Raw genomic sequence first — 12,446 nt, 5'->3', positions numbered from 1 at the left:
GTAGCGTGGAATATAAAAAGAGGGAAAAACACACGCACACACACAGAGAGAGAAACAGTTTTCAAGGTTTATTTCACAAAGAATTCAAACGCATGTTTACATTTATTTATTTTTTTTTTTTAAACAAATGAAACGAACGCCATTATATCACCACAGTTCGTTTTGAAAAATCTTATTTTTCTTAAATACGTGCTGAGAGAGTTACCCGAGTATGAGTTATTATTATTATTACTATTATTATTATTATTTTATCATCTGGAAATCTTCTCAGAAATTAAATAATGCAATAATCATCAGGCAGGTGTTGTCGAAACAACCAATCGTCAATTCGGTGTTCTGCAAGTCGCCAAAACAGAGCTGAAGATCACTTTAAAATTTCTCGACTTTAGTTTGCAATAAACATCGATGAAATAATACGAACCGTTAAGGTACTTCTCTCTGGATAGAATGGAAAATACACCTGCAAGAGAATAAAGAAATTGCAATCAGGTGAACATAAGCTCTTTACATTTGGTAATATTTCTAACTTTACTCATGAATTTTTAAACTGAATGACGAACTATGTAAATATTTTTGTATGTGCAATTTCAAGTAAGTGTAAATTCTATCGCATTAGTAAATGAAACATTTAATAAGTAAGCTTTATTATCATCTTTCTTTTAAAGAGATACCTCAATTTATGTATACCACAAGTTCCTTAACATTGTTTAACATTAGTATAGTTTAAGATTAACAAATTTCAAATAAGAAACAAGAAGTACGCAGGAATTCATAATAGCGTATCTCTGAAAAGGTAAGCCGGTCCATAAATACATTGTTGCTGTCTTCATCTATAACTGATGAGGCATCAGCCGACTTCTTCCACGAACGTCACTCCAGGAATGGTCCAACGTTCTTTCTTATAAACATGTTTTTGGGTATGCAATGTTATAACATACATTAATAACAACATGATAATCTCAGGAGTAATTCCAGATCTTTTACAGGAGGATTCTTCGTAAGACAGTATTGTATAAGAAAATGAACTCGTCGATTACCAATCATAAGGTTCACAGAACAATAAACTTTTTTTTTTCTTAAAAAATTAAAAAAGTTAACTACTATTAATGATGACGGAACAAACGTTATACTTACCATTACGTGGTATATCTCCTTGACCACCTTGATAATCGTAAGTCAAACAAAAGTTCTTATCTTCAGACATGTCCATGACAGTCAGATGAAGGTCCTTTACTAAACAAAAGAAAAAAATAATATTACACACCCACACACCCACACACATGTTTCAAACAATATGAAGAAATATTCATTCAAACTAATGGAAGATAAGTGAGAAGTTCGAAATGTATTCAAACTGAAAAAACTCCAAAAATTCACTAACACTTTTTTGCTCTCGAAGGGTAAGACTCCTAAATATTTAGCAAATGATTGGCAGCCATTCTGTACTTTTAGATATTAAAGAGAGGTGCGTTCAAGGCAATCGATGTTGTTTTGAGGAAGCCGGACGGGAGTATGGCAGACAAGTGTCCGCCATCTTAAGATCCTAAACCCAAACACTGGTATTGTTGTAAGAAATAGTTGTTTACGAAAGTTGTGTAGTCAGAATTTAATGCACATTGATGAAACCAAAAAAAAAAAAAAGTACACGAAAAGCCAATTCACTCACGAAAAGCATGAGATAGACGTTTACACTCATGGTTCTGGGAAACGGATTCAAGTTACCATTAGTTCTTTTCCCTGCCTTACGGATAAAAGAATTTTGGCCATAAGCATTTAGTAATATAAGAGCAAAATCCACTTACTTTTTTCTTCATGGTCTTTATTAAATCAATCACGTGTTTGAATACTGATTTTTTTTTTTACTGTAGAAAGTGGCACCAATAAAGATTCTATTTTTTAATAGTTTACATAAATTTCAGGAGGGAAATGCATATTGTACTAAATAGTATCAATTAAGATTTTATTTATTTATTTAATATTTTATTTATTTTTTCATACATCTCTGAATTTCGTATTTAATTGTTCAAGAACATTTTGATAGCCCCTGATGAATACCGCACACACGCAAACACACACACACGTGTTCTGCTCAGTGATAGTATAAATAAAAATTTATGCTCGTAACTTTATTGAAAATAAACCAGTGAAGCCTGTGAGAAGATACTTACCACCAGCAGCATCGTAATGGGTAGGATTAACCCAAGACTGTTTGAAGGGTATAGTAACATCATCACTATCAAAGAAAAGGGGAAAACAAAAAAGGAAATTGAGGGGAAAAGCGAGTTCATATCATAATAGAGTATCAAAGTATTGTCTTTATAATGATCTAATAGTATGAAACAAAAATAATCACTCACGTGTTATTTACCATACGTACGTCCAGTGATCTTGACTGGAGATTGAAGTTATAGCTTATGCATGTGAAGTTCTGCAACCATCCATGGGGCATTGTGGTGCCGAAAACATACCATTCACCAGAAAGCTGCAATAATAATACATCAGCACTTAAAGAAAGATACACTTCTATTCCTTAAAATATCTTCCTATCATTTTTATTGACAACACACACACAGTAGATCTATTTGTGTTGTGCGTGCGAGAATAAAAATATATGCGCGATATGGTTTTCATTGTGTGTAATTGCACCCGATCAAATTCTGAAAGAATACGTAATACAATAACTAATTAAGAATTTGTTTCGCGATACTTACATGCCTTGAGTCAAGATATAGACCATCGTTTCTATCATTACAGACGTTGGCTGAGAGATGGTAGCATTTGGTTGTGACTACTATAAGGAAATACGCAATGACACTCTGCAGGCATCGAAACATGTTGAAAGAAAATGGCGACAAACCACGAAAGTGAAACCTTTGTATGAGCCTTTATATAATACTCTTCAGGCTACCGGAAATGGTTACAATAGTTTCTTTTTTCTTTTCTTTTCTTTTTTTTTTTTAAGCACTTTTATTGTAGTTCTGAAAATCACCTGTCAAAGTGAAGGTCACCATTTCAGCTGAATTAACATGCGAAATAACAGAGAAAACGAATCGACTAAATTCATATTCAGTCTAACAATAATTAAATCCTTTTATGATTACGTGTTTTTATTTTTTGGAATTTACAGTAATCAATAAGGATTCTATTTTTCAAATGATTAAAATTATATCTGCTAAGATTTGGATTCCATAGCTTCATAAGAAAGAAAACGTCTGAATCAAACAATCGTTGCGTAACCAAACTCAATAGTCACGCACGCACGCACGCACCACACACATTGAAAAACGTAAGAGTTAAAAGTAAAAAAGTAAAACTTGACATTCACGGAGAAGATAACTGCTTCAGCTGAAGTGACATTGAAATAACAGAGAAAACTAATCGACTAAATTCATATTTAGCCGAAGAATAATTAAATATTTTTATGATTAAGTGTCGTTATTTTTTTGGAATTTACAGTTATCAAATAAGGATTTTTTTTTCGAATGATTAAAATTATACCTGCTGAGTTTTGAATTCCATAGTTGCATAAGAAGGAAACTGTCTGAATTGCTACGTAACCAAACGCCACACACACACACACACACACACACACATTGTGAAAAGTAAAAAAAGTTAAAAGCACCCCTGTAACTTATGTTTACCTGAGTGATTTGTGGATTGAACGGAATCTCCATACCTCATCCTGCCAGTTGTGGGGTGGATTCGAATCCCTCCGTCGGCATTATTATTATTATTATTATTATTATTTGTCAACTCCAGGGAGTCCAAAGACTCATCGAGGGAGGGCATCTACTCTACAACTCTGCTTCCACCACTTACAATCCACCAACTGAGCGCAACTACACCAACACCATCTACCGCCGACCACCACCCCTGGTATTTCCACAGACAATCACAAACATCTATGTCCACGGCGGGATTCGAACCCGTAGCCTCTTGACTGGAGACCGGACACGCTAACCACTCGCATTATAGTTTCCCTTGAATGTCTTCAGGTGAGATTTGAATTTGATCTCCAGTGTGCGATCGCTGCCACTTAGCTCTTTGGAAGTCTGGAATGGATTGGTTTCCACAGCAGCGAACTTGGATTATGTCACCAACAACCTACCACAGCATTAAAACATGGGACCAGTTTAGAGAATTTCGTGGGGAGATTCACATAAATATTATGTGCCAGGAAATAGGGTGTGTGTGTGTGTGTGTGTGTGTGTGTGTGTGTGTGTGTGTGTGTGTGTGTGTGTGTGTGTGTGTGTGTGTGTGTGTGTGTGTGTGTCTTTTAAGTAGTGTAATATCAATATTTTTTAGCAAAATTTATAAAGGCGACCATGAGCAGTCATTCTTACATATGACTGCTCATTCCAATGCGGAAACGTTAGCTGCATGGAAATCACATATAAACGAGATTGTAGATTTTTTTTTTAGATTAACCTACATCCTTCTCCCTCCTTCCTCCAAAAGGCCGAGCCCGCACATAAATAACATACATAATAGAACACTAATGAGGCAAGATGATGTTTGTTTAGTAGACATTTGTATTTAAATAAACGATAGTTGAATATTAAAGCTTTACTTCCTTTCCTTCAGTTAATGGACAACAGCATAAGCTTTGCATCATGGGATAGATACTGAGGCAATGTGAAGGAAACAGATTCTCTATTCAAGTCGACTACTCGCAAATCTACTTCCCGTGTCAATGCGATTTCACTTGAGTAATGATTAAAACAGAAATACAATTTCTTGTCTATTATTACTTAATTACATCATATGGCCAATGAAGAGTGTAATAGTCTGAATATTTGGCTTAACCGCAAAGTGAAAAATAGTTGAAACTACAGAAGAGGCAGCATCCGGAACTTATTAAACCTCTGGCGGAGTTACCTTGGTTCTTCACTACTAAAGTAACTAAGATTATAAAAGAAATGCATTTCCCTGCTATCTTCCTTTTTCTTTTGAAGTATCTTGGTGTGTGAGAGAGATGTTAAATGACGCGACAATAATGTCTCCAACTTAATTCTCTTCAGAAGCCATGAGGAAACGTGTAATATGTGTCGAAAATCGTGCCGGTCATGTTTTCCCCCGTCGATTATGGCTAAAACGACTTCGACGATGGAACGGGGTTCTTTGTATAAATCTGCCACGTTCATTTTGATTATGGTTAACTGACTTGAGATTCCAGTCCATAAACTGGTGAGGCCGGGTTGCCCTTTAATCTTATTCTCTTCTGCTTAATTTTAAAACCTATCTTTAAAAAAAAAAAAAAAAAAAATGACTATCGCTTCCTCAAATTCTTACTGATATGAATCTCTTATGTGGTGTGTGTGGGGGGGGGAGATATTTTCAGGTTTATGTTATATATTAGCCAGATGAAGTCGAGGTCCCAAGATATGATTTCTATAAAATTTTCTACTGCGTTCTAGTCGACAAGATGCACAGCTAACTGATTCCTTCATGTGAGGCAGTGGTGGAGGGGATCTCCCAGTGACGGTACTGACCCTTTTCGTTGTTACTCTTTTTCTATTCTTTTCTTCCCACATTCTTCGCTCTACTTATTCTGAGTCCTTCTAACTATTCTATTTTCAAGATCACAATCCCTGAGATCGAAGGGTTACCGACGTGTTTGCCTTGCGGTGCGACCAGTGGACATCTATCCACTTCGAAAAAGTGATCCATCTTCATCCAGATGGGTTTTTCAATGGGATGGCAGGATCTGAGAAATCTGGAAATAAACGCAGTCAGTGCAGAAGATATTCTTATTGAAGCAGCAATGAAAATCTCGAAAATTACTTCGTGCAACATCAATCGGGGGAATACCAATTACCAGCCCACCTTTCCCCCACACTCCTAGTTGTTAGTTGAAATCTTTCAACATTTTTTTTTCATTTCTTTTATGATCAAATTGGATATACTTTGCTTTTTTTAAAGTAAAAAGAGTAACAGCTTTTAAAGTTCCATTTACCTACTTGTTCATTTTTGCGCATTATTTTGTTCTATTTTTCAGATTTAATGTTAATGACCTTTACATTCAGAGCATTAGGACACCCGAAGACAGATCGTTTTAAGTCCTGGTCATCGACTGGAGGAATATATTCTAAGACAATAATAAGTGTGTTATGATTCGGAATATTCTTTGATATTCTTATGCCAGATATCTGGGATTGGTTAAGGATGGATATGGCTGCTGCCCACTTTCCAAAAGTTAGGACTAAACGGCCTCGCCTGCTCTCTCTCTCTCTTCGGGGAATGAAAAGCCTTATCATACTTATTTTATTTATAATGTTAAAAAAGAAGAGTAGCCTGTATATGATGTCTGCTAATTGTTTTTGACTTGCCTGATAAATGAAGGATGAAAAACCATCTTTTGTGGGATGAAAAGTATTTCATGCTTGGGAGGATATCAATTAAGACCTGGTGGGGCAGAACGCGTATCTTCGGAAAAAAAACATCGATTATTAAAAAAAAAAGGGAGGTGCAATCAAGATTAAGAAATCATGATATCCTCACGACAGTGACATAACCAGAATAATTTCTCCATGCTTTACGAAGTAGCTGTTTTGTAGTTATATAATATGACACACACACACACACATGCACTATATACACACATATGTGTGTGTGGGTGAGTGGGTGGTGGCAAGCAATTTCTTTCTGAAACGTGGTTTGAAATGAGTTGTTCTGGTATTACCTTACTTTAAAAGACACGATTACTCTATCCACAAGTCGTATATTCGTCTTTTATTGGGGCGTTTAATTTATGATTTGACTGAACTGTTAATTCTCTTCTGTGACCCAGCAGAAATCCAATGAGGGCACATTTCCCTCAAAGGGCTAGTCTAACTTATAGCCAGCATGGTTTGTTCAGACAATGGCATCTCCACACACGTCCCATACGTTATAGTTTAGGCTCGAATCCTACTATGACAAATTTCAGTGTGGGACCTGTACCACTTCGCTTATTGGACTTCTGAAATGACTTAACAAGTTTTCATTTGGTCTGCACAAAAGAGAAACAGGTTAATGCGATATTTACATTAAAAAAAAGCACCCGGATGTGTCTTTTAGTATTGCAATATCAAGCAGATCATGCCAAAGTTTGTTTTCTCATTAAACGTCTCAATTTTAAAATTTCCAAGTTTCGATTTTAATTTAAATATACTTTTTTAACAAAGTTATTCTCGTAAATTCTCAGGAACAATGATGTAAGTAAATATTAAATTCGAAAGAGTGAAGGAAGAGAGGTGTACAGGAAATATTATTAGACACTGACCCAACATTGGATAGTGCGGATATCAATCTTTTAAACACTTCTAGTGATTAAACAGAAGTAGGAGGATTTTGTATGCCAGAAACTCCAGTGTTTTCTTATCGCGTTCAGACAAAGCAGCCACAGGACGCACACAAAATAAAAAGATTTTACACACAAAACTATTACAACCAACTATATGATATGGGTTTTAAAAGATCGTGCTATAAGTGCTGTATCGGGCTCAGGTCGTTGTATCATCGACGCTAAATGAAATAAATAAATGGAACCTCCAGTTACTATCACATTTTGGTTGAACTTTTATGGGCGGCATTTTCCCCCCTGCTGACTAATGAGCAGTGCGTGGTTAGAATGTCTGTTTGAAAACCAGATGAACTGTTATGAACTTCCTACACAAATTTTATTTTCGTCGATTTCTTGTAGAAAAGTTAAAAATAAGACGAAGCTACCTAAGTGCTGAAGTCAGAACTATTTTTAACATAATTGTCTTGAATTATTGGTTACCTTGCGCATTATTTTTTATTTTTATTTTTGTATTAACTAAACCAGGTCATCATCTCACCACAATTCCCTTCCCTTTGGAACCTAATCTTTATTAATTAAATGGGCTGGAGAAATTAGCCAGAAATAAGTTTATTGGTTCTATAATATCGACTGGAAGTTTTCTCCGAAATTAATCAATCATCAGGCAAGTGTTCTTCAATCAACATCATCAGTGCGATGTTTGGCAGGTCTCCAAAACAGAGTCAAAGCTTGATAAGCTTTGACTCTGTTTTGGAGTCAAAACTTGATAAGCAGATGGTGAAATATCCATTTGGTCGATTTCGAAATAAATACTAGAAAAACTTCGCGTTCGGTACTTTCCATCAGTCCTCTTTTCAACGAAGTGGTGCCCAATGTCATTAGCAAGCTACAGTCATATCTGTCGTATATTAATCGATAAATCCTCTTAAACTTGCTTCGAAAAGGCTTAATTAATTAATATGGTTTTAAATTTACTTAGTGAACATTTACTTTTGTTGATTGATTGAAAGAAATTAATGAGAAACACGCAAAATGAATAAAATCTAGATCTGCTATATACCGCATGCGTTTCCACACAATCTTTTGATAATACATAATAAAATTTGCGATAATTTTTTTTGTTTGACTTCAGAGATTTTGACTAGACTTCCCTAAAATGCTCACGTGCTGTTGGGAGCAATATTGGGAGCAATCAGTTTAACATTTCCTTCTGTCAATGAATACAATGAAGATATTCATTATTGCAATTCAAAAAATAAAATAATTTAAAAAAGAAAAAAAGAAAAAAACCCAATGAATTTATTATTCAAAACATCATTATAACATCATCTCCTCTCACATAATGATCATCTCGTGGAGATAAATATCCACAGGACTAACTTAAGGAATTTAATATATAAAATATCGAAATATAAAATATAAAAAAAAACATATAAAATATCGAAACCTGCAGTAGTAAATTTCTTAAGGTTAGTTCTGGAAGAATTAAGTTATATAAGATAAACATAACCAGAAAAAGAAATATGGAAAAAAAAAAAAACTACTGGAAGTATAAATACGAGGGGGTTCTGAAAAGTTCTCGGCCTAACAATGAAAACACTAATTTATAATTTTAAAATTTTTTTTTCAACATAATCTCCCTTAAGTCTAATACATTTGTTCCAGCGCCATTATCTCGTCTCCGTAGTGGTTCTCGGTAAGATCTGCAAAATACCCCTCTACAGCTGCAATCACCTCTTGATTCGAAGAAAAACGCTGACCAGCGAGGAAGAGTTTTAGATTTGGGAAGGGATAGAAGTCAGAGGGAGCCAAATCTGGGGAATAGGGTGGATGTTCCAACAATTCATAGTGAAGATCCCTTAATTTTCCCATTGCTAAAACACCTTTGTGGGCAGGTGCATTGTCCTGATGAAAGATGATTTTTTTTCTTCTGCAAGTTTTTCTGCTGCAAACCTTGTATCGTCTAGTCTCGTTAAAATACAGGAATAATATTATCCGGTTATTGTTTTACCTTTTCAAGATAATTAATAAACAAAATGCCTTTAGCATTCCAAAACACCGATGCCATAACCTTTCTTGCTGATGGAACCGACTTTGTCTTCTTTAGCACTGAACAAAGGCTTCTGTCCACTGTTTTGACTGCTGTTTGGATTCTGGTGTGTAATAGTGAATCCAAGTCTCACCCATAGTATTAAATCGACGCACAAAATCAGTTGTTTTCTTGTAAAACGCTCTAAGCACTGTTCAGAGATTTTCATTGCAGTGCGTCACCCATCTTGCGCTAAGCTTTTTCATTTGCAATTCTTCATGCAAAATATACCCTCCACATTCATTTGAATGCCTATAGTCTCAGCAATTCTGAAACTTGTAAATGTGGGTAATTATGAACTCCCAGTTTTGTCCGCTAACGTTGATATCCAACCAACCGTCTGATAAGATTGAGTTCAGTTAATTCTCGCAAACGGATGCGCCATTCATATGGTATCCTGTGATTCTTGGACCCTTAAGACAGACTTAAGGGTCCAACAATGACTCCTCTTTTAAAGTTAGTTTCTTCTTCATGTACCACTGCCAGTGTAGGGATGTACATCTTAATGCCTCACAAGTACATAATATGTTAGAACCCTGATATGTATATTTCATTGTAGAACTTCCGTGGTTCAGTTGATATAGATGAGCGCGTTTATTAGAAATATATGGATTCAAATTTCGTCTCTGATGTGAGAAACTTTCTTCAGATCATTTTCAATTAAATTATGAGTTAGATGATCTCATACGGTGATGCGAGTTTTTCGTCCCTCAAAAGACAAACTGGCCGGGAACACATGGATCAAAAGACAAAAAAATATTAGCCCATATGGGATTCAGCAAAGGAGTGGAAGGCTGTCTGCATTAATTGCCTAAAAACCCTAAATAAGAAAATCTGTAGGGATTCATCATTCGAAGAGAAGAAGCGACCTCAATATTTATTCCAATCGTCTTGTATTTTATGCCGATGGCGGGGTTACATTTATGAGAATATATAAAAAAAAAAACTACGGAAAATTATTGTTAGGTTTGTCAAATTTTGTACATGTACCTGTCACAGCTTAGGATCACGAGATGAAGGCACAATTTCTCCCCTAAAACCCTTGAATCATTAATAACGCGAGCTCACTATCAACGATGGTTGAAGAATGGAAAAGTCAGTCACTCTAAAAAAAAGTTAGGGCTGATGTTCTGCACACACCCTTTCGGAATAAAAAAAATGAAGCCAATTTTCTCATTGAAGGATTATTCATCTTTCACGGATTAGACATTTCGAGAAAGCAAATCCAGGGAACTACTCCATAACATATGTTAAGTATATGCATGTGTTTGGGACTGTAACATGATGTCACATGGTTTATATTAATTATAATATAAGAATCTACTTACAAGCCTTCTACAAAGGCGATCTACGTAAGACAGCATTGTGTAAGAATATTAAATTGTTATCTACCAAGCATGAATGCTCACAGAACGAACAAACATTTTAATGGGAAGAAAAATGAAATACAATTAAGGGTGATTGAGGAAAGATATGCTCACTATCAAGTGGTATTTTTCCTTGATCTCCTTGATAAAGGTAAGTTAAACAAAATTTCTTATCTTTTGACACGTCCATGGCAACCAGATGAATGTTATTTGCTAATATAAGATAAAACAATTAATTAATATTATATAGAACCTGATTCACACAGTAATTAGAAATATATCTTAATGCAACACCCAAATGGGAGATAACTGAGGAACACATTTGGCGATATACATTTAATAATACAAAAACACGTTTTCTCAGTGATGATATTAATAGGAATTTATTTTCATAATTGCATTAATAATAATAAGTCAAGCGTAGAACAAGATACTTACTATCGACGTCATCATAATTGGCAGAATTAAACAAAGACTGTTTGAAGGATAGGCTAACATTATTACTACAAAAAATAAAAAACGGGGTATAGTGAGAATAAGAATAGATTTGCGTCATATTTGAATACCAAAAAGCTAGAATGATCTGATGTTATGAAACATACAAATAATTACTCACGTGTCACTTTTAATGTGTATGTCCAGTGATCTTGACTGGGGATTAAAATTATAGCTCATGCAGGAGACGGTCTGCAACCACCCATGCTCCATTGTAATGCCGAAAACATACCATTCACCGGAAAGCTGCAATGCAAACATTGTAGGACTTAATATAAAGAACCGTCACAAGCATGTATTTAAAGAAAAGAAAGAAAGAATATCAGGATGAAATACTTTTAAACCCTTTGCACTTTCACTCCTTAAAATATTGTCCTATCATTCTTGCTGATACACACACACACACACACACACACACTCGCGCGCGCGTGTGTGTGTGTGTGTGTGTGAGGATAAAATATATTTGCGATGTGTTTAGTTTTCATCGTGTGTATTGCACTGTATTTAAACCTGGAAGATTAACTAACACAATAACTAACTAATAATTTGGCTTACGATATTTACCTCCCTTGGGTCAGGATATAGACCGTTGTCTACACCATTACAGGCGCTGTCTGAGAGGTGGTAGCATTTGGTTGTGCCTACTATGAGCAGGACGCACGCAATGACACCTCTGCAGGTGGCGAGACATGTCGACAGACAAGTAACATAAAAAGGAATACAAATCATCACCTTTGTATGAATCTTTATATAGAATAATACGGGAAAGATAAAAGTGATTATCAACATGTTTTTTGCATTACCACAAGCCATTGTATCAGACGCACGCATCTGCCTAACAGTAGAACTTCAACACGGACTGTAGCTACGGTTCAAAGCTAACTGAATTTTATAATAGTTGTTTTTATAGTGATACGATGTTTCTTATAGTGTTTATTTGCTTTCTATGTTCCCACACCTGAAGAAGTCGAACAATCCGATGGAACATGTTGCGTTTTGAATAAATTTAAATGTTTTTTTCTAGTCTGGGTTATAGTCAGTATATACAAATATGAGTATATATATATATATATATATATATATATATATATATATATATATATATATATATATATATATATATATATATATGTGGAAACATTTCAGGAGAATGGAGGGAAAACAAAATCATAGGAATTAAAACAGGAAATAAAGAATTAACCAGCCTTTT

The 12,446-nt window shown here is 35.0% G+C and overlaps 1 protein-coding gene across 3 annotated transcripts; it reads right to left on the bottom strand.

The window, feature by feature from the left end:
* Window positions 1-123: 123 nt before the first annotated feature.
* LOC150095048 (uncharacterized) lies at window positions 124-11,901 on the bottom strand. Of its 3 annotated transcripts, XM_090411340.1 has the most exons (7): window positions 11,801-11,901; window positions 11,358-11,482; window positions 11,180-11,244; window positions 2,358-2,482; window positions 2,169-2,233; window positions 1,135-1,233; window positions 124-460 (listed from the first exon to the last, which is right to left on the bottom strand). In XM_090411340.1, the coding sequence occupies exons 3-7, from the start codon at window positions 11,237-11,239 to the stop codon at window positions 324-326; spliced, it is 486 nt and encodes a 161-aa protein (XP_090267466.1). In that variant the 5' UTR covers window positions 11,240-11,244; window positions 11,358-11,482; window positions 11,801-11,901; the 3' UTR covers window positions 124-323. The 3 variants fall into 3 exon arrangements, with proteins under 3 accessions (XP_090267466.1, XP_090267467.1, XP_090267464.1); XM_090411341.1 differs by lacking the exons at window positions 11,180-11,244; window positions 11,358-11,482; window positions 11,801-11,901 and adding an exon at window positions 10,856-10,954; XM_090411338.1 differs by lacking the exons at window positions 11,180-11,244; window positions 11,358-11,482; window positions 11,801-11,901 and adding an exon at window positions 2,712-3,499.
* Between the last annotated feature and the right edge of the window lie 545 nt (window positions 11,902-12,446).

This window comes from Typopeltis vanoorti, chromosome 21, assembly GCF_054136105.1.
Source record: "Typopeltis vanoorti isolate ZY-2024b chromosome 21, IOZ_Tvanoo_1.0, whole genome shotgun sequence".
NCBI lineage: Eukaryota > Metazoa > Arthropoda > Arachnida > Uropygi > Thelyphonidae > Typopeltis > Typopeltis vanoorti.
This window is presented reverse-complemented; position numbering and strand designations above follow the sequence as displayed.

Coding starts and splice junctions, on each gene's coding strand:
- LOC150095048 (XM_090411338.1), bottom strand. CDS start 2,834: ATGTTTCGATGCCTGCAGAGTGTCATTGCGTATTTCCTTATAGTAGTC. Junction 2,234..2,357: donor GTACGTATGGTAAATAACAC/GTGAGTGATTAT, acceptor TTTCTTTGATAG/TGATGATGTTACTATACCCT. Junction 461..1,134: donor AGGAGATATACCACGTAATG/GTAAGTATAACG, acceptor ATTCTCTTGCAG/GTGTATTTTCCATTCTATCC.